At 37.6% G+C, this 18,389-nt stretch overlaps 1 protein-coding gene across 1 annotated transcript in view; it reads left to right on the plus strand.

Moving 5' to 3' along the window:
- The first annotated feature begins 1,030 nt into the window (after nt 1–1,030).
- The window catches only part of LOC121412897 (RING finger protein 17-like), an 87,873-nt gene continuing 70,514 nt past the window's right edge, over nt 1,031–18,389 (plus strand). The window contains exons 1-12 of the mRNA XM_041605660.1: nt 1,031–1,048; nt 2,656–2,803; nt 4,027–4,142; nt 4,661–4,820; nt 5,754–5,869; nt 7,684–7,804; nt 8,909–9,020; nt 9,444–9,911; nt 11,607–11,760; nt 13,366–13,575; nt 14,261–14,400; nt 15,853–16,241. Of these exons, the coding sequence (XP_041461594.1) occupies nt 1,031–1,048; nt 2,656–2,803; nt 4,027–4,142; nt 4,661–4,820; nt 5,754–5,869; nt 7,684–7,804; nt 8,909–9,020; nt 9,444–9,911; nt 11,607–11,760; nt 13,366–13,575; nt 14,261–14,400; nt 15,853–16,241 (2,152 nt within the window). The remainder of the gene's footprint in view (nt 1,049–2,655; nt 2,804–4,026; nt 4,143–4,660; nt 4,821–5,753; nt 5,870–7,683; nt 7,805–8,908; nt 9,021–9,443; nt 9,912–11,606; nt 11,761–13,365; nt 13,576–14,260; nt 14,401–15,852; nt 16,242–18,389) is intronic.

Below are 18,389 nucleotides of genomic sequence, written 5' to 3' on the forward strand. Positions count from 1 at the left end.
TTATTTAAAATGATGCCAGTTCTATAAAGTGTTTGTCTTTATGCAGTCGGAACTTTCATGTAAACCACCTTTTCTTGGCTAACAGAACTTTTCTTCTTCTTGAGTTGATTAATTTTCCAGTTTTGACGTTTGCTCTTGTAAATAATGACTCCACTGATCACTGCAAATATCAGCATTATAGCAATTACTGGTAGAAACATGCATAAGATAGTCAGGAGATAGCTTTTCTTTGAAGAATGTGTAACTTGTGTTTTTGTGAGTGCTTCAATTGTTGTAGAGTTATCTGAAATTGGAGAACTTGATGAATCTGGGGATGGCTTTGGGCATGGGTCTTTGGTAGTGTTTGACTGCTCTGCATTTGATGGCTCCCACACCGAGTCCTTACACTCACACATATCCACTGGCTCTTCTTGCGTGGAAGTGCAGCAGAATGTCAGATGTGATCTCTTGACCACCCAGAATGTCTGTTCCAGAACCTGGTTAGTTTGAAAAGGGGTACCAACAGGCGGGATCCTCATCCCGCGTTGGAAGCATTTGATCTCACCAGGCAGTGTCCCAACGGGAGCTGTGCAGTGCAGCGACACCCAGTCTCCTACCTTGTACTCCTGGCTCAACTTGCAGGATGCCTTTCCTGGTGGAAAGTCTACCTGCAGGTCAATACTCTTGGTGTATTCCTTTACAATATCATCTCCTTGATAGACATTAAGGATGCAGGTGCCCTCATCATTCCTGCTAACAGGATTTATCAGGACATGGAGGGAACAGCTTCTGTTTCCTGTGGCATTCTGTTCCTGGACACTGTATCTCTTGGGAAGTGATGCCGTTCCAAGATTTGAGTTGTAATACGGCGTCTGGTTCCCCATCCTAAAAGTCACCTTCGAGTTGGAACATGGATAGGGGAAATCCATCTCTGCCTTGTCCCCTTCTAATAATTTCATTGTCTTAGAGTCACCTTGTGCAAGTGATATAGCAGTCATAACCAAGATAAGAGTGTTGATTTTCAAAAGGAAATCCACTGGAACTTGTAGCAATGCCATCCTCTATGTTAGTAGATTAGATGTGAGATACAAGACAAAAGCTGCTTGGCATTCTTCAATAATTTCTGAACAGGAACTGCTCTCAGCTCTCCCTTTAGCAAAATCAGTCACTGCAAATTAATTTACCAGACAATAGATAAATGTCCAGTCATCTGCTGGATATTTAGCTGGAAAATGCATGCTGGAGAAATAATTTCAGAGTTATAAATAATATTTCCATATTTGTCAGTCACTCTTCCGAGAAATCTTTGAAAGAAATTAATGGTAATTCCTTTGACATTATGTACAGGTTTCTATAAGGGTATAAAGGAACTTGATGTTTTCAGCTAGTCCTTGTTTACCAAATATTGTACCAAACTTTGATTCAGATCTTCTAGAAAATATGTGTGCGATATTAGATGTTTGGCACCAGCAATGTGATATTAGCACCAAAGTTTCTTAGTCTTTCCCCTTTAACACATTTATGGGAGGTTGACTGAAAGCGTTAAGGTTTATCCATGAATTCTTCCAACTATCTACCATGCTTGAATATCCCTGCACAATTGGCCTTCAAGTAGAGTTTGGATAGATCTGCAAAATAGAAACAGCAAAATACTGTGTATGATGTGTCAGGTCATGTTGGAACATGAACAACAACATGCAAATAGATATATAACTATTCAAATTCAGTTTGACTTTTTAATTTATTCTTACATTGTTACCTTTACTTACAACAAATTTGATAATCAATTCCATTCATCATGTAAAAATGTTAAACAACAATTGAAAAAGAGAGATAGGATGGAGGGAGAAAGGAGCGAAGAGAGAGAGAGAAAGAGAGAAAGAAGGGGGGGGGGTGGCAAGAGTTGGGTCATTTGAAAATATGTGTGCATGTAGTTAAGAAACATCTCTACATAATTAGAAATTAAACTAACTGATATACTTACGTTTACTGAAAAAGTCTGATTTTTTTTTACTATCAAACCCAAGAAAGATCCCATCAAGTATAGAATACCATACTAGCAAGTCAAGTTGATTCAAAACTTCACTTTGAACTGCATAAAAATCGCAATATATGTACTGTACGTCTGTCCATTAGTACTATGCAGCTAATAATGTCAATATGAAATGACAGGTTTACAGTTGTGAATTTTGTGAGACAGCTGTCACTTTTCTCATGTATTTCTATTCACTATTCTAACACTGCCTATCGATTGTCTAACTGTTGAACATGCAATAGAAAACAAATCAGGGATAAAATGGAACTAAGTGATAACAATTTTAGTTTTAATTGCTCCAATACAATTTGTGTCAACATGTTATTTATCTGTTTTTTCTACGTTTATTATTACTCCAATAGGACTACTTTTCTTGCTTCCCCAAGTATCAAAGAGTGATATCAAATATATTAGACCATTACTAATTTTTTTTATAGTGATGTGTCAGCTTATCAAAGTTGTTCGAATTTTCCCATTTTCCCAATATTTATAATCACAGCATTGTACTATGTGGTAATCTTCTTCAAAAATCAACTCGTGAATTCAAACATAAAATTGTATTCCCATCTTAGATTTTATTCTTAAGTGTTTTATAACATATTGGTCTAATTTTACCATTTTCCCCAATATTTATCATACAGCAAAGAGGCCAGGTTGGTAATGTGCTATATGTAGACCTCCATCAACAACCTAACAATGATATCAAAGATGATATGCCAATCTCACTCAGGGATGCTCTGGTCTTCCTGGAGCTCGCTTGCTTCATCTCTCCAGAATCTGTGCCAAAATGTAAGTTTGATTTTCATGACATTTGGTTTGGAATCATAAGCCTGTCTTCTCAACAAGGTTTCAGTTGTTCTATTGTACAAAACTATGGACTATTCATAGTTTGTGTGTATAATTATTGCACATACTAAAGAAAAGTCAAATTATAAATGCGTGCTGTTGACTAAGGGCATTAAATTTTTTCTTGAATAAAAACATTATGATTCAACAAATTTACATAGTCCATGGTTTTGTACCATGGTACGACTCAAACCCCTTTTGAGGATACTGGTCAAAGGCTCTGATAGGAAATTTGGGTATTAAGTCAAAAGCGAAGTTTGAATTTGATCAAAATTCCTCTCTCAACTAAACAAAATGAGGCATTTTCGTTTTGAGTTTGATTGAATTGTTTACAACTCTGTGATCCTGTCTTCCAGATTCTTATAGATTCAGATAATGCCCAAATTGAGATTGATCTTTAGAATTTCCTCTTGTTCAAGCCATACAAGTTAAGATCAATCACATTTTGAATGTATCACAACTCAAACTCAAACCTAATCTTGACCTGAATCATAAATCTCATATTTGTATTGAAAAGTCCTATCACAACCCTCACACTTCTAAAAAGTCAAGGCAGGAGCAACTTTCTTATACAAGGAGTTCTCCCTTCTCTGTGGAGCGTTGTGGCCCAGTGGATTAGTCTTTGGACTTTGAAACAGAGGGTCGTGGGTTCAAATCCCAGCCATGGCGTAATTTCCTTCAGCAAGAAACTGATCCACAATGTGCTGCACTCAACCCAAGTGAGGTAAATGGGTACCGGTAGGAAGTAATTCCCTAAAAAGCTGTGTGGGCTATGAACGCCTAGCTTAGCCGGGTAATATAGGAGCGTCTTGTGCACCTAACAAGGTGGATATGTACGCAATATAGATACCTTATGATAATTGAACCATAGCCAAACCAGATCAGTCTTAAGATGATAGATAATCTGATTTAGTACCCCAAAACTATTTCTAATCATTTGTAAAGTTGCAGTTACATTTAACTTGAAACACCTTCACCCTCATCTTCACCCTCAGAGGGTGAAGATGAATCTTTCTGTCATACCATTGTATCCAGTGGGTTGGCTTCCCATTTACTGGGTCAGTGCGGCAGCGTTTTTTTTCCAAAACTGAAATTTGTTTCTTGGACAGGATAACATTGCATTGCAAACTGATTTCATCTATCTTGTTCTTCTCTCATGTCCACAGCTCATCTCATAGTCCCTCCCAAGAAGTACTTGCCGCCTACAATACCCAGCAGTGGGGATGATCTGCTTGTACAAGTCAGTCATATCACAGATCCACAATGCTTCTCAGTGCAAGAGGTACATGTATGCCATAGGATAGTGATTTCTTTGTTGTCTTATTTGGTTATCTTTTAATCTTCTAAGTGTCAATTTTCTATCATTACTACATTTTTTTAAATGATTAAGGCATGATAGAGAAAATTAACTAGTTTTCTTAAATTTGCATGTAAAAACAAGGATTTTTGGTTACAATTAAATTGCCAGTTAAGGAATTTCATTGAGTATTTTTAGACTCATTGTCATTCAATAAGATATGAGTTAAGGTAATATACACTGTAACTTGGCTCAGTATGAGTGGAATTTATCTATCGTGATGTATTTCTGCATGATATTTTGGATTCTGTACCGCAATTTGTTTTTCAGATACATGTAGAAGATGTGTTTGAACATGGCAAGAGCAGGAAAATGAGTGCCTACACTTCTCAATGTTATATTTAAGTTGAACATTATCATGCACACTTGTATTTTGCTTAGTGCATTTATCCTGGGCTAATGTACCACAGTAATAATCAAGTACTTCCCAAATTTAATTTTAGATGGAAATCGTGCCATATCTTGATGAGATGATGGAAAACATCCAGGAGGCTTATGCCAAGAGGATTGGACATGAGTGGCAGGTTCTGTGCCCCCATCCTGGTCTGGTATGCATGGCATTCTTCCAAGAAGACAAGAGGTGGTACAGGGGAGAGGTCCTCAGTAAGTACTTTTACAGTTAGAGAACAACTCCCGATTGATTCAGGAGTTGCCCTTGGGCACATTGTCTTCTGGACAATATGTTTTCCTATCCGGGAAGAAGAGCAACTCTTGGAAACACACATATTGTTGACAGTAGCCATCTACGATGTCCCCCCAATTCATATAAAAAATAATATTTTAAGTGATAAAGAATCCTTTCAGAAGAGAGGTAGAAGAAATTAACATGCATACTTGCCAGGTCTCATGCCATGTGGGGTGTCATGGTCTAGTGGTTATGGCTGTTGTCTTTCAATCTGAGGAACGTGGGCTTGTTTCCAAGCCATGGCGTGTTTTCCTTCAGCAAGAGATTTACCCACATTGTGTTGCTCTTGACCCACGTGAGGTGAATGGGTATCCAGTAGGAAGAAATTTCTTGAATGCTGCTCACCCAATCAAGGTAGCCATGCTAAAGCCTGGGTAACAATAGCATTATGTTAAGCGGTGCCCGCTTGGGGAATAGTTTTCCCAACTGAAGTGTCTACCCTGGGTAAAATATGACATTATTATTGTTAATATTATTATGCCTCAGGAATGAGACTAACACAATTTTAGTCTTGTTCTTCCCTCAAATCTCTTTCTCACGCCTGTATCACAACCTATCCTCATACACAATGTACACAATGTCTGGTGATCTCACGCAGAGTCATGATTCCCTGCCTAAATTCTCACATCTCGCTGGTCTTTGAAATTGGCATCTCTCAGTATGCACAAATAGGTGCATTTATTACTAGACTTTTTTGTATAAATCACTCATTTGCAGCTGTTGTGGATCCAAGCCGATAACTTGGTCTTTGAGATTACCCAAAATTATCATTTTAGCTTTGAAATAAAATCAGACTTCCCTCTATAACCATTTTGACCTTGGCATGTTTGGTGATTTCTTTGTTCTTTCAGGAGCAGCTGGTAAGCAGCAAGTGGAAGTCCTGTATGTTGACTATGGTAACACTGCTATCATACACTATACACACCTGAAGAAGATGACTGATGACTTCCTCAAGTTATATCGACTGGTAAGACATAAAATACTATTTACCAATTTGAAGTAAAACAGTTAGAAGTTTTTGTCTCACCTGCGAAGCAAAGTGAGACTATAGGCGCCGCTTTTCCGACGGCGGCGGCGGCGGCGTCAACATCAAATCTTAACCTGAGGTTAAGTTTTTGAAATGACGTCATAACTTAGAAAGTATATGGACCTAGTTAATAAAACTTGGCCATAAGGTTAATCAAGTATTACTGAATATCCTATTAGAGTTTCATGTCACATGACCAAGGTCAAAGGTCATTTAGGGTCAATGAACTTAGACCATGTTGGAGGATTCAACATCAAAATCTTAACCTGAGGTTAAGTTTTTGAAATGTCATCATAACTTAGAAAATATATGGACCTAGTTCATGAAACTTGGACATAAGGTTAATCAAGTATCACTGAACATCCTGCATGAGTTTCACGTCACATGACCAAGGTCAAAGGTCATTTAGGGTCAATGAACTTTGGCCGAATTGGGGATATCTGTTGAATTCCCATCATAACTTTGAAAGTTTATGGATCTGATTCATGAAACTTGGACATAATAGTAATCAAGCATCACTGAAAATTTTGTGCAAGTTTCAGGTCTCATGATTAAGGTCAAAGGTCATTTAGGGTCAATGAACTTTGGCCGAATCGGGGGTATCTGTTGAATTACCATCATAACTTTGAAAGTTTATTGGTCTAGTTAATTAAACTTGGACATTAGAGTAAACCAGTATTACTGAACATCCTGTGTGCGTTTCAGGTCACATGACCAAGGTCAAAGGTCAATGAACTTTGGCCGAATTGGGTGTATCTGTTGAATTACCATCATAACTTTGAAAGTTTATGGATCTGATTCATGAAACTTGTACATAAGAGTAATCAAGTATCACTGAACATCCTGTTCAAGTTTCAGGTCACATGATTTAGGTCAAAGATCATGTAAGGTCAGTGAACTTTGGCCATGTTGGGTTTTTTTGTTGAATAACCATCATATCTCTGTAAGTTTATTGGTCTAGTTCATAAAAAGTGGACATAAGAGTAACCATGTATCACTGAACATCTTGTGCGAGTTAGAGTAGTATTCAAAGTCAGCACTGCTGCTATATTGAACCGCGTGATGCAGGTGAGACAGCCAGAGGCATTCCACTTGTTTTTTATATATATCCGGTTTTGTCCTGGATTAACCTCAGGCCTGCAACTACCTTTCCCTTCACTCTCCACTTTCTGTGATTCACTGCATCGTCCATCTTTAGCCAACTCTTCCACTATCCTCCACTCCCTTTGACCATCATCTTTTTTTGCCTTCCCTTTCCTTCTCCAACTGCCCACTTTGATCTCAAAAGGCCTTCTAGAAAATGCTTCTCATCTATCAGCACATGCCCATGCTGACATACCCGATTTGTCTTTGCCGACTGGTCCACTGCTTCTTCTAAATGCTACATCTCCATTGAGTCCTCAGCCATCTTTCTATCCATCTTCTTCACACCACACATAACTCACACCAGTGCTCTTGTTGTCCTCAAAATTCCCATCTAATTTTCATTCAGACGCAAATTACAATCATGCAGTGTTCATTGTCAATGAGCACAATATACTCTATGTATGATAAAATGAATAATTATTTTTTTGCCCCAAAAATGAATATTGATAGGAAGTCTCTTTTTTTTCCTTTTTATTTACGACACACATGCTCCTTTGTTACACTGTGGTATTGAATAAAGTATCTTTACTGGTGAAAATAGACCCTTTACAATGTTAAGCCTAAGTTTGTAATCAGTCTCTTGTTCATTTCTCTTTTCCAATGTGCAGTCCTTGCCATGTGGTTTGGTGGATGTTGCACCTAAAGATGAAGATAAAGGCTGGACAGATGAGGCTAAGTTAGTCTTCTCTCAGTGTGTGAGCTTCAAGCCATTAGATGTCTCTGTTATGGGTAAGATTCGTAATTCATGTACAGAGCAATATCACTGAAAACAACTGGATACTCAGCCTAAGTACCATGCAGTTGGCGGATAGTTATTAGTTGTATTCATCAAAGAAAGTTGCAAAAAGTGATGCATATCATAAATTTGACTCCAGTACCCCATCTTAACATAGAGTCATGATCGATCCAATCATCCTCAACTACATGTATATGGAAATCCATAAATGTCATCATTTATTTCTACAGGAAATATGCACAATGTCCTTTGTAAACAAAGAGAAGCACACTGAATTTTGAAGAATATAAATGTATTAATATACATCATAGTTAGAAAATATTTTGAACACACACATGTTTTAGTTGTTGGTGTTGTTTGATTTCCACGGTTGTGGTTGATTGGATCAATCGCAACTTTCTGTAAGGGGGAGGGGCAGGCTTAGAATAAACCTCTGATGTGACTTTGGGGAACTAATGATTACAAGCCGCCACAGAATTTTAATGCAAGCTTTTCCTTATTCTGAATTTTGAATATTTCAAATACTCTTTCAGCTAAAAAACTTTCCTTTGGTTCCATTCATAAAAGCAATCACAAAGTTTGTGGATCCAAAATCATAGCTCCACTTTTTAAAATCATAGCCAAGAAATCAAATCAAACCCATATTTTGAATAGAACAATTGAAAAATAATTCAGTGTGTCCCAGAAGAAATGAAACATCGAATTGATGAATCTTTTTAATACAACTTGATCACAATTGAAATTGATAGATAAATAATTATACAAAGCTTTGATTTTAATGATAACAAATAATTGTTACATTTATGTAGTGCTTACTACTCTTTGTTGCATTACAATATTACATTACATTATTTGATGTAAATGATAATGTATTGTACATCACTAAAGTAAGAAATTTTCTTTGTGCACATGTGTCATAACTGTCTCTGAACTTAGTTTAAGATCTAAGGCTGTCAGTTCCCTATACTATATTCATGTACATTTTTTAAAAGAAAATGTAACTAGCATCTACATGTATAAAAAAAATCCCCAGCTATATATATACTGTTTGAAAGTGTGTAGTCATCTTTTTGAAAATATTCTCATTGCTTGTCTAGATCTGAAGGATGGAGTGATTCATGTGATAGCATATGATGAGGTCGAAGAACAACGGGTCAGTGTAAACGCACTCCTTGTCAAGAAAGGTCTTGCAGAAACAACAGGTCCTGGGTATGTATTGTGGTGTTTGTGACTACAGTTCGTGTATATGTGTTCCTCATGGTTTTAGTGTTTAGAGCAATGAGTGAGTGCTAGATCCAGCACCAACAGCAAAGGTTAAAAATTTGGCGTTGGTATTGGAAGCATTGAAATGATGCTAGATCAAGCACTGACAGTCAATGCCAGATGTTTGGTGTTGATATTTAAATGCTAGATCTAACACTAACAACAACGATAGGAAATTTTGCATTGGTAGTGTTAAAAAGGTGCTAGATCAAGGATAAAATAAACGGTCAAAAGTTTAGTGTTGGTGTCGAATGCATTGGAATGATAATTACAAGCTAGAGCAAGCATGCAGAGCAAAAGTCAGAATTTTTTTTTTTGGTGGGGGGTGCACACAGAAACTTAGTAGTTGACTCCACCCTTTCTTTACAGCTCTGTCAGTGCAGAGATCCTCAGGGGACCTTCTCCAAAGCCAACGCCAGTCTTGCCCAGCACCACTGATACCACCAAGCCATCAGAAAACACCCATAATGTTGATTCCAGTGGGGACAAGGTCACTGCTGAATCGGTACCCGCTGAAACTGATGGAACATCTCAAAAGGCACCAGAGCCCAAACAGGAGGTGCCGTCACCAGAGACGACACAGGAGGCGAAGTCACCAGAGACAGTTCTGGTGCCAGAGACGGTTAAGGTGCCAGAGAAGCCAGCCAGATATGCAGCCTCTGCAGGGAGGTCGTCCAGAGGCTCTTCGTTGACTGTAGGATGCAGTGGAACCCCAGGTCACTCATCACAGCTCTCTGGGAAATACAGTGCCTACACTGCTGTTCATGTCAGCCATGCTGAAGCACCCTCTTGCATTTATGTTCAACTCTCTACAGCTGGCAAAGATGGTTTAGACAGGTGACTTTATATTATTTGAACCCTTTTAAAATCTCTTCCATGGGATGTGATTTGATTAGGTCCCTGAGCAAAATCCTGAACCAAATTTAGCTTGGGTTTGTATCTGGTATTCTTAGTGTGTATGGCCTTTTAATCCTTCAGTTTGGAATAGACAAAACACTTATAGATTAAAAAATCTGTTCTGCAGATGTACATGTTGTGAATATATGTACATGTTAAAGTGTGAAAGCACAGTGATGAATTACTTTTTGTCTCACCGTAGGGTTAGAGTGAGACTGTAGGCGCCGCTTTTCCGATGGCGACGGCGTCAACATCAAATCTTAACCTGAGGTTAAGTTTTTGAAATGACATCATAATTTAGAAAGTATATGGACCTAGTTCATGACACTTGGCCATAAGGTTAATCAAGTATTACTGAACATCCTATTAGAGTTTCATGTCACATGACCAAGGTCAAAGGTCATTTAGGGTCAATGAACTTAGACCATGTTGGGGGAATCAACATCAAAATCTTAACCTGAGGTTAAGTTTTTGAAATGTCATCATAACTTAGGAAATATATGGACCTATGTCATTAAACTTGGACATAAGGTTAATCAAGTATCACCAAACATCCTGCATGAGTTTCATGTCACATGACCAAGGTCAAAGGTCATTTAGGGTCAATAAACTTTGGCCGAATTGGGGGTATTTGTTGAATTACCATCATAACTTTGAAAGTATGTTGGTCTAGTTCATAAAACTTGGACATAAGAGTAATCAAGTATCACTGAACATCCTGTGCGCATTTTAGGTCACGTGACCAAGGTCAAAGGTCAATGAACTTTGGCCATAATGGGGGTATCTGTTGAATTACCATCATAACTTTGCAAGTTTATTGATCTGACTTTTGAAACTTGGACATAAGAGTAATAAAGTATCACTGAATATCCTGTGCAAGTTTCAGGTCACATGATCAAGGTCAAAGGTCATGTGAGGTCAATGAATTTTGGCCACTTTGGGGGTATTTGTTGAATTACCATCCTATCTCTGTAAGTGTATTGGTCTAGTTCATAAAACGTGGAAATAAGAGTAACCAAGTATCACTGAACATCTTGTGCGAGTTATAGTAGTTTTCAAAGTCAGCAATGCTGCTATGTGGAATCGCGTGATGCAGGTGAGACGGCCAGAGGCATTCCACTTGTTTTAACTATGGTAACCCAGAATTGAAAACATTTCATTCATTCAAGTCAAATTCAAGAGTGTAGTGGTTTCATCGTACACCATGTTTTATTTTATGTTCATATGTTTGTCCTGAAAAGGACCACCTAAACTCAAAGTGACGTCTGGAAGATGACAAGGGTCCCGTTGCAGAAAGAGTTGCAATCAAACGCAACTCTAATAATCACGCTCAACTTGATTTTCAACCAATCAACAGCGCGTATTTGGGACTTGCGGTTGATTTTTTGACTTGCGTTTAAACGCAAATCAAAGAACACACTTATCGAAACATCAAGTTGGTTGGTCCTTTCCAAGACCAACACATGTCCACCAAAGAATACATGGTGTACCTTGCAATCACTATACTCTTTCTTCTTCCCCACGGAATCCTTCAGAAATTACAAGTCAAATTAAATTGAGTGAAAGCTATGTAGTCATTCTACAGCTAATGCCAATGCTGATGATTTGACTATATTTCCTATTGTTTGTTGACAGTTTACTGGAAGCAATGACACTGTTCTACAAGGAGCAAACGAAATGTGAGAAGACCAAATGGAAGGAAGGGGAGATCTGCGGTGCTCTGTTGGTGAGGGAAGGTGTCTGGTGCCGAGGGCAGATACAGTGTATTCTCCCTGATGAGAATGCTGTGGTAAGTTTCTTTGGGACCTGGGGAGCATTTCATGAAACAAATGAAGATTTTAGTTGCAAAAGGGGTTAGGTCCACTTTGGACCATTCCGAGAAAAACCATGTTTTTTTCTTACTTACTACAATATTCTTATGAGAAACTAAATTGTCATGATGTGTACTACCCTATCATGTGAACATAAAAATTGGGTATAAAAGAAATCTACCTGTCTTCATATTTTTTATGATATTCTTTTCCAAAAAAATTCTGTGTGGATCAAACCCATTTTTGCAACTAAACTGAAATGGATCTAACCCCTTTTGAAAAAAAAGTGATTTTCCTTTCCCAATTAAGTTCACTTTTGAATGGGAATTTCAACTTTTCTTTTGTATCATCTTATAGAGCTACTAAAAATCTATACATTTAGACATAAAAATCAAATTTGATGAAAAATGAACCTAACCCCTTTTGCAAGTGAGGTCTTCAAATAGTGATTTTACTGACAAATGTTATAAGCTATTGAAATCCTTGCCTCTGATTGGCTGAGAGCAAAGTAGTCAGTGGAAATCACAAAATGCTTGATAATGAAACACTCCCCTGATGAACCTTGGGGATGATTCAGTAAGAGCTAAGATAAAATTTAATTGACATGCAGAATATATTTTTCAAAATGTACCATTTCATGGTTCAATAGGTTGTGTCAGTTCTAACTAACTAAAATAAATATTGAGAGGGAATTTAGATTGCAGTTTCATATCTATAATAAGAGTCAGTGACCATTTGGCAAAACAAATCTTGGGATTATTTCATTTCTGATATCTATTTCGAACTGTAAAATATGGATTTTTCATTTGTCATTACTTCTGTGCCAATAAAACCCCTTCGTTTCACTCTTGGCAGTAATTCCATGAAGTGTATTTCTTAGCTGCTCTCTCGCATTCATTATTGTTTGCACGTGCTGAAATAGGAGGATAAGTGATGAAAAGACGCTTGCAGGATTCCTGCTGAGATACGTTATTGAGACTTTGCAAAGGTGCTTTCAAATCCTTTATTAGCCTAGCCATTTGGTGGACATTTAGTTCCGATACTGATAAAGATTATGGAATCAACCCATCGTTATTCTACTGCCAAGAGAGAAACAGCGAAATCCAAAACCAATGTCAAGAACTTACTGACTGACAAAAAATTATGCTTAATATTGTACCATAGTATGACATCAACTTCATATTTGTACTTTTCAGCATTTTGATGACCATATTTTGGAAGAGCACAAGAAAAACCTCCATACCCCAAATTTGCATTATTTTTGTCCATTGTTTCCCAAGGGTATGGCCCAAGGAATAGCTAATAGGTGCCACCACATTGAAGTGAGTGTAAGTTGGCCTGGATCATACATGTAACTGTTTGGAACCTGTCAATGTCAATTTCCATTGATTTCCAATGGGGCTAAGTAAGTATCCATACTGCCATATTGTCCCCATGGACCAAGTGCCACCAAATTTTTAATTTTGAATGATTTTGATTATGCTCTGCAAACATGTCAGAAATGCTGAAATTGAAAAAAAAATGATGTCATCGATTCGATAAACTTATTAATTGATTTTTGTTATTTCCCTTTTTTTATCAAGGTCCTATTCACCGACTACGGTAACGAAGAAGTGGTTTCCATCGCCAACATCCGTCCTCTTGAAGAGCGCTTCCAGAAGGAAGCTCCCTTCGCCATCCGATGTCACCTTGTGGACATCCTACCTGCCGGAGGCACTCCGGAATGGACCAAGACATCTTGTGACTTCTTGGAAGAAAGGCTGAATGATCTTGAGTGTTACATCTATAAAAAGGTATGTTGAAATTAGTTTGCTGTACAAACCCTTCACTCAGGGAAAGTAGTCTGAATATGCAGCCCACAGTCCCTGCCAATGACGTGTGTAAAGAAGGTTCTTCTTGCAAGTTGTATTTGTGCTAGTCTTGTGTGAAGACACACTTATTGCTCAAAGTAAAAATCAGGGTCTGTGCCTGCATACTACATTATGTTGATATTGTAATCGTTCCTGGTTTGAAAGTTTGGCGATAGTTTGTGATAAGCTAATATTTGTTTGACATGTGATAGATTATTATATCATTTGTGATATAGGATAGGGATATATGAGATAAGGACAATATGAATTTGTAGAACACTGTCTATCTAGTTTAATTTTAATTTGAGGTGCAAAAGTAAACTAAAAAGAGTGAGAGTCGGGATGGGTGTCATAATCCTATGGACTGGTATGATATATTAAGATTTTTGACCTTTTGCTGTCAATATAAATTATGTTTTTGCTACAACTCGTCAACACCAGACTTTAATAAACTGAAGCTAATGCTGAAGTAAATCCCAGGAGTTGTCGAGCGGTTTTCAGTGTGAATTGAATCCTTTCTATAAAGTGTTGGAGCTGGGAACGTCAGTCTGCATTGTGCTTTTTAATGCCAACGCCAGCACTTAACTTGAAATCCCCCACTGTTATGGATTTTTCTTCTGATATTCAGGGTGATGCGGAGGATGGCTCCCTACCAATAGACCTCCTCTATGAGCTGACAACCAAGGAGAAGGTTGCAAGAGAATCCGCTGAAGACCTGGCTAGCATTGCCGAGCTCCTGGTTGAGAAAGGTTTAGCTTTGAGAAAGAGGTATGTTGAACCATCAAAAGCATGGCCTTGTTTCTTTAACTCATAATCAGTAATGATCGCTTGATTTCTATATAACATTTGCTCTGAGAGAATTAAATGCCCAAATTTCATGAGGTTGAGATAAAAGCTTATAATCAGACATTGATATTAACTTATTCTAGTTCTTGGTCATGGCTATATTTTGTAAAAGCTGCACTAAAGCATTATACTTTTATGGCAAATTTTTGCTGAGTCATTCAAATTATACAATTTCAAAACCTTGTAATATGAACTTTTAATTTGTAGTTTTAGATTTTAACCCTATCTAGGCCGGGGTATTTTGGGAGTTCATATGGCCGGGGGTCTCCCAGGCCCCCCCTAAGATCTCGGCCGTTGACCGTTGACATGTGGGTTGCCTGGGATATAATCTACAAGATTGTATAGTAATTTATTTCATGGGAATCGCTGTTAAGTGATTATGTTAATTTATGCATAATTAGTATGCAAAATCATACTTTTCCTCTAACTCCCTAAATAAAGCTCTAAATGTACTAATTTTTGGTATAGAAACTCTTTGAGGTGTTCTTAGCAAGTGTACATGAAAAACATTGTGATATCAAATCATTTTCTTATGTATTATATTGTTTTTTGAAATTATGTATTTCTTTGTTTTTTTTACCTTTTGTTTTTCATTATTTTTTCAATGAAATTTGTTGAGGACTCTTCTGTGATCATAAAAAGCATAAAATAAATTAATTTAGACCAGCAAAACTAAAAATAATCATACATTTATGAATTTTGGTTGAAAACACAATTTGCATTGACTTTGTACACGAAATCACGTTTTTGAGCAATTTTCAGTCTGACATGCACTTACATAATGTTGCGTAATTTCGGAACCACATACCCGGGTGATACAAAGTTGGTCTCAAAAGTTGCGCAAGACTTGAAAGTAAAAAGTCAGCGAGCGGCGCGGTCAAAAAATTTCGCTTGAGGGGGGCCTCTGAGGCCCCCCCGGCCTAGATAGGGTTAAAGACCCTGGCACTTGTCAGCAAATGTTTGAGCTACCGTAACAGAAAAAAGATTATAAAAAAAATCAACAAAAGAGACTCTTGGGATTTATTGGTCAATTTTCAGTTAATTTTATGAAGACAAGTGCATTAATATTTCACTTGAGTCCTGTTCTCAACATGTATTTGAAACCCCAAAATGTATTTGGATAGATGCACACAAGAATGAGAAAATGAGTCATCTTGCATATTCTAGTAATGATATATTTCAAGCATATTTCTAACTCAAAATGTAGAGCAATACTGTTTGTAATGTAATTCATTTGAATCATCACCAATGCACAATTTCTTTTTTGTTATTTGTTGTGGCCAAGAGTCTAGCAGCATCATCATTTTAAAGGAAGTTGTGATTTTGTCATGTTGCAGAGAATTTCTAATGTAGTTTTATTTGTAATTGCTCCAGACGAAAGGTATCAAGTCCAACCCATAGAAAGAAAGTCACAATGCCACAAGATACTGCCAAAACACCGCCATCTCAACGGCCAACTACAGCCGTGACCACCACCACCACTGTGAGTCCGAAGACGGTCTCCACCCCTGCCACGCCCCAAAGCAGTGGCGTCAGCTCCCTCAATACCACCGCCTCTCCCACCTCCGTGGAAGCACCCACCACGCCCGATGAAGGGTGCCCGGCGATGCTCCTGGACGACTTTGAGAACTTTGAAGGTAGCGGAATTCAGGAGGTGCTCCCCCGGTATCCAGCTCCGCCCTTGCCGATGCTCTCACAGATCCATCTCATCGTCACCTATGTCAGTGACAAGGGAGTCATCCATGGATTGGATGTGGATAAATGTAAGTCTTTTTAGTGTTAATCCGTAGACTGCAATTCTCATAGGTTTGCACAAGGATGTTCCAGTAGGCAGTTAATTATGTGGTAACATAGTTTAAAGGTATTGTTTAACTCTGTGAGCAGCCGATTTAAAAAATTCTCAAACCAAGATGAAACATGTGTACAAGTGTATGCATTAGAACTTATAAACCCTGAAAACAACCATTATTGAGAATGAAAGCTAAAACTACAAGGCAAACCCTGATTTTGTAAATAGGCATCTTATAGACACCGAAATAGTACACATAAGTGTATGGGATGAAATTAAGATGGTGTTTCCAGTCAGTTTATATTTCAACTTTTTATGGGCTTCATTTTTGTAACATATAGACACAGGTGACAAGTGTGACCTTCTAGCTCATATTTTTCAAAAGTCAAACCAATGTTAACCAGTCACTTTAAGGCAAATGCCTCATTGTTGAATACGCTGCTTTGCATATTATCAACAGACTAAATCCTTGTGGTGAGATGAAAACAAATATTCAACATGAATTTATGATGTAAAAACTAGTAATGGCACGAGTAGTGATTTTACTACTCGAGGCGAGTAAAAAAAAAATACTCGAGTTTTCTCGAGTACTCGAGTAGTAATTTGACCTTAAAATATCGCCATCTACGATCATTAATTACGGCCAAATTGTAATTCGGACGAAGGCAAAATGTGCAAGAGTTTTGAGTGACAACGTCCATCACGGAACGCAACAGGTGGGACCATACGATTACGAAGCCTGGGTCTATCACACAGTAACTTTTCACGTCTCAAAAGCCGATATTACCTAGATTATTCATACAATGCTCGTATATCTGTCTTAAGTAGTTATTTTGAAGCGGAAAATTGGTCTTTATTTTCTGGTAATAATACCGTCTTCGAAGTTCGAACCAAGGTCGTAAATTTGTTTGGTATTCCATAGCCGCCGACGAACAGAACACAATCTCACTCGCATACTCGTTGTTGACAATGATACAGCCTTTTATCAAGACGTGCGGCAGCGCATGCATGATAGCTTGGTACTTCAATGCATTACTATTTTTGGTAGCGTGATCGCGATAAGACTTGAGAAAAGGCCATACTCGTGTCAATGCACATTGTCTCATTTCTCTCCCATAAAACTCCTTCCAGCGCAGCTTAATGAGCTTATGTAACTGGGGTGCCCGGTGCGTAATAAATCTTGCTCAGTGAATTGGGAATTTAGTGAAGTAGTTCGTGAAATGAAAATGCCATGCTACATCTACATGTATATTCTTACTCCCGTGCTCACTCTCAGTCTCTCACGTGTCACTCAGTGATATCTTTGCCGATTTCCAAATTTATTTGTATCTTTTATCACTTGTCTTTAGGCCAGGAGGGGGGGGTCTAAAATCTAATGAGAATTTGAGGGCTCCGTTGATGTCTAGATAACGGACAAAACATTGTCATCTTGTAAGTTTTCAGTCATAACTTCCGAAGTTTATTTTGCGAACATTTTTTTTTAAACTCTAAAAACAAAACAAAACTCTGAATAGCCACTTACCGGTAGTTACAGGCTATAACTAGGAAAGGAAAAAAACAACAACGGCAAAATAGTAATCACAAAGTTGAATCTAATCTACTAATAAGTAATAACGCTTAATTTAGAGAGTTAAAGACCGTTAAGACATGAAGTATTGTAAAAATGAGGAAATGATAAATAATTCAAGAGCTTTAAGATGTACAAATGGGCCTTAGCAAAATACGCGAAAATTAACTCTATATTATTTTTCATCTCTGTAAGTCTCCTGTTTATATGTTTCAAAGTTGTAACGGTTAGTTTGGGACGTTGGTCTTTGCCATTTGGAATACAAGACACACATAAAAAACAACAACCGTAATCACAAAGTTGAATCTAATCTACTAATAATGGCTAATTTAGAATGTTAAATACAGTAAGACATGAAGTATTGATACATGAAATGTTGAATAATGCAAGAACTTCAAGATGTACCAAGAAGCCTAATTAAAAATATGCAAAAATTAACTTCATTATTTTCCATCTCTCGAAGTCTCATATTTTATCAGTTTTAAAGTTGTCATGGTACTTAGTTTGGGACGTCGGCCTTTGCCATTTCCAAGAATCCTACAATTACGAACTTAC

The sequence above is a fragment of the Lytechinus variegatus genome, chromosome 4, assembly GCF_018143015.1.
Source record: "Lytechinus variegatus isolate NC3 chromosome 4, Lvar_3.0, whole genome shotgun sequence".
In the NCBI taxonomy this organism is placed as follows: Eukaryota; Metazoa; Echinodermata; class Echinoidea; order Temnopleuroida; family Toxopneustidae; genus Lytechinus; species Lytechinus variegatus.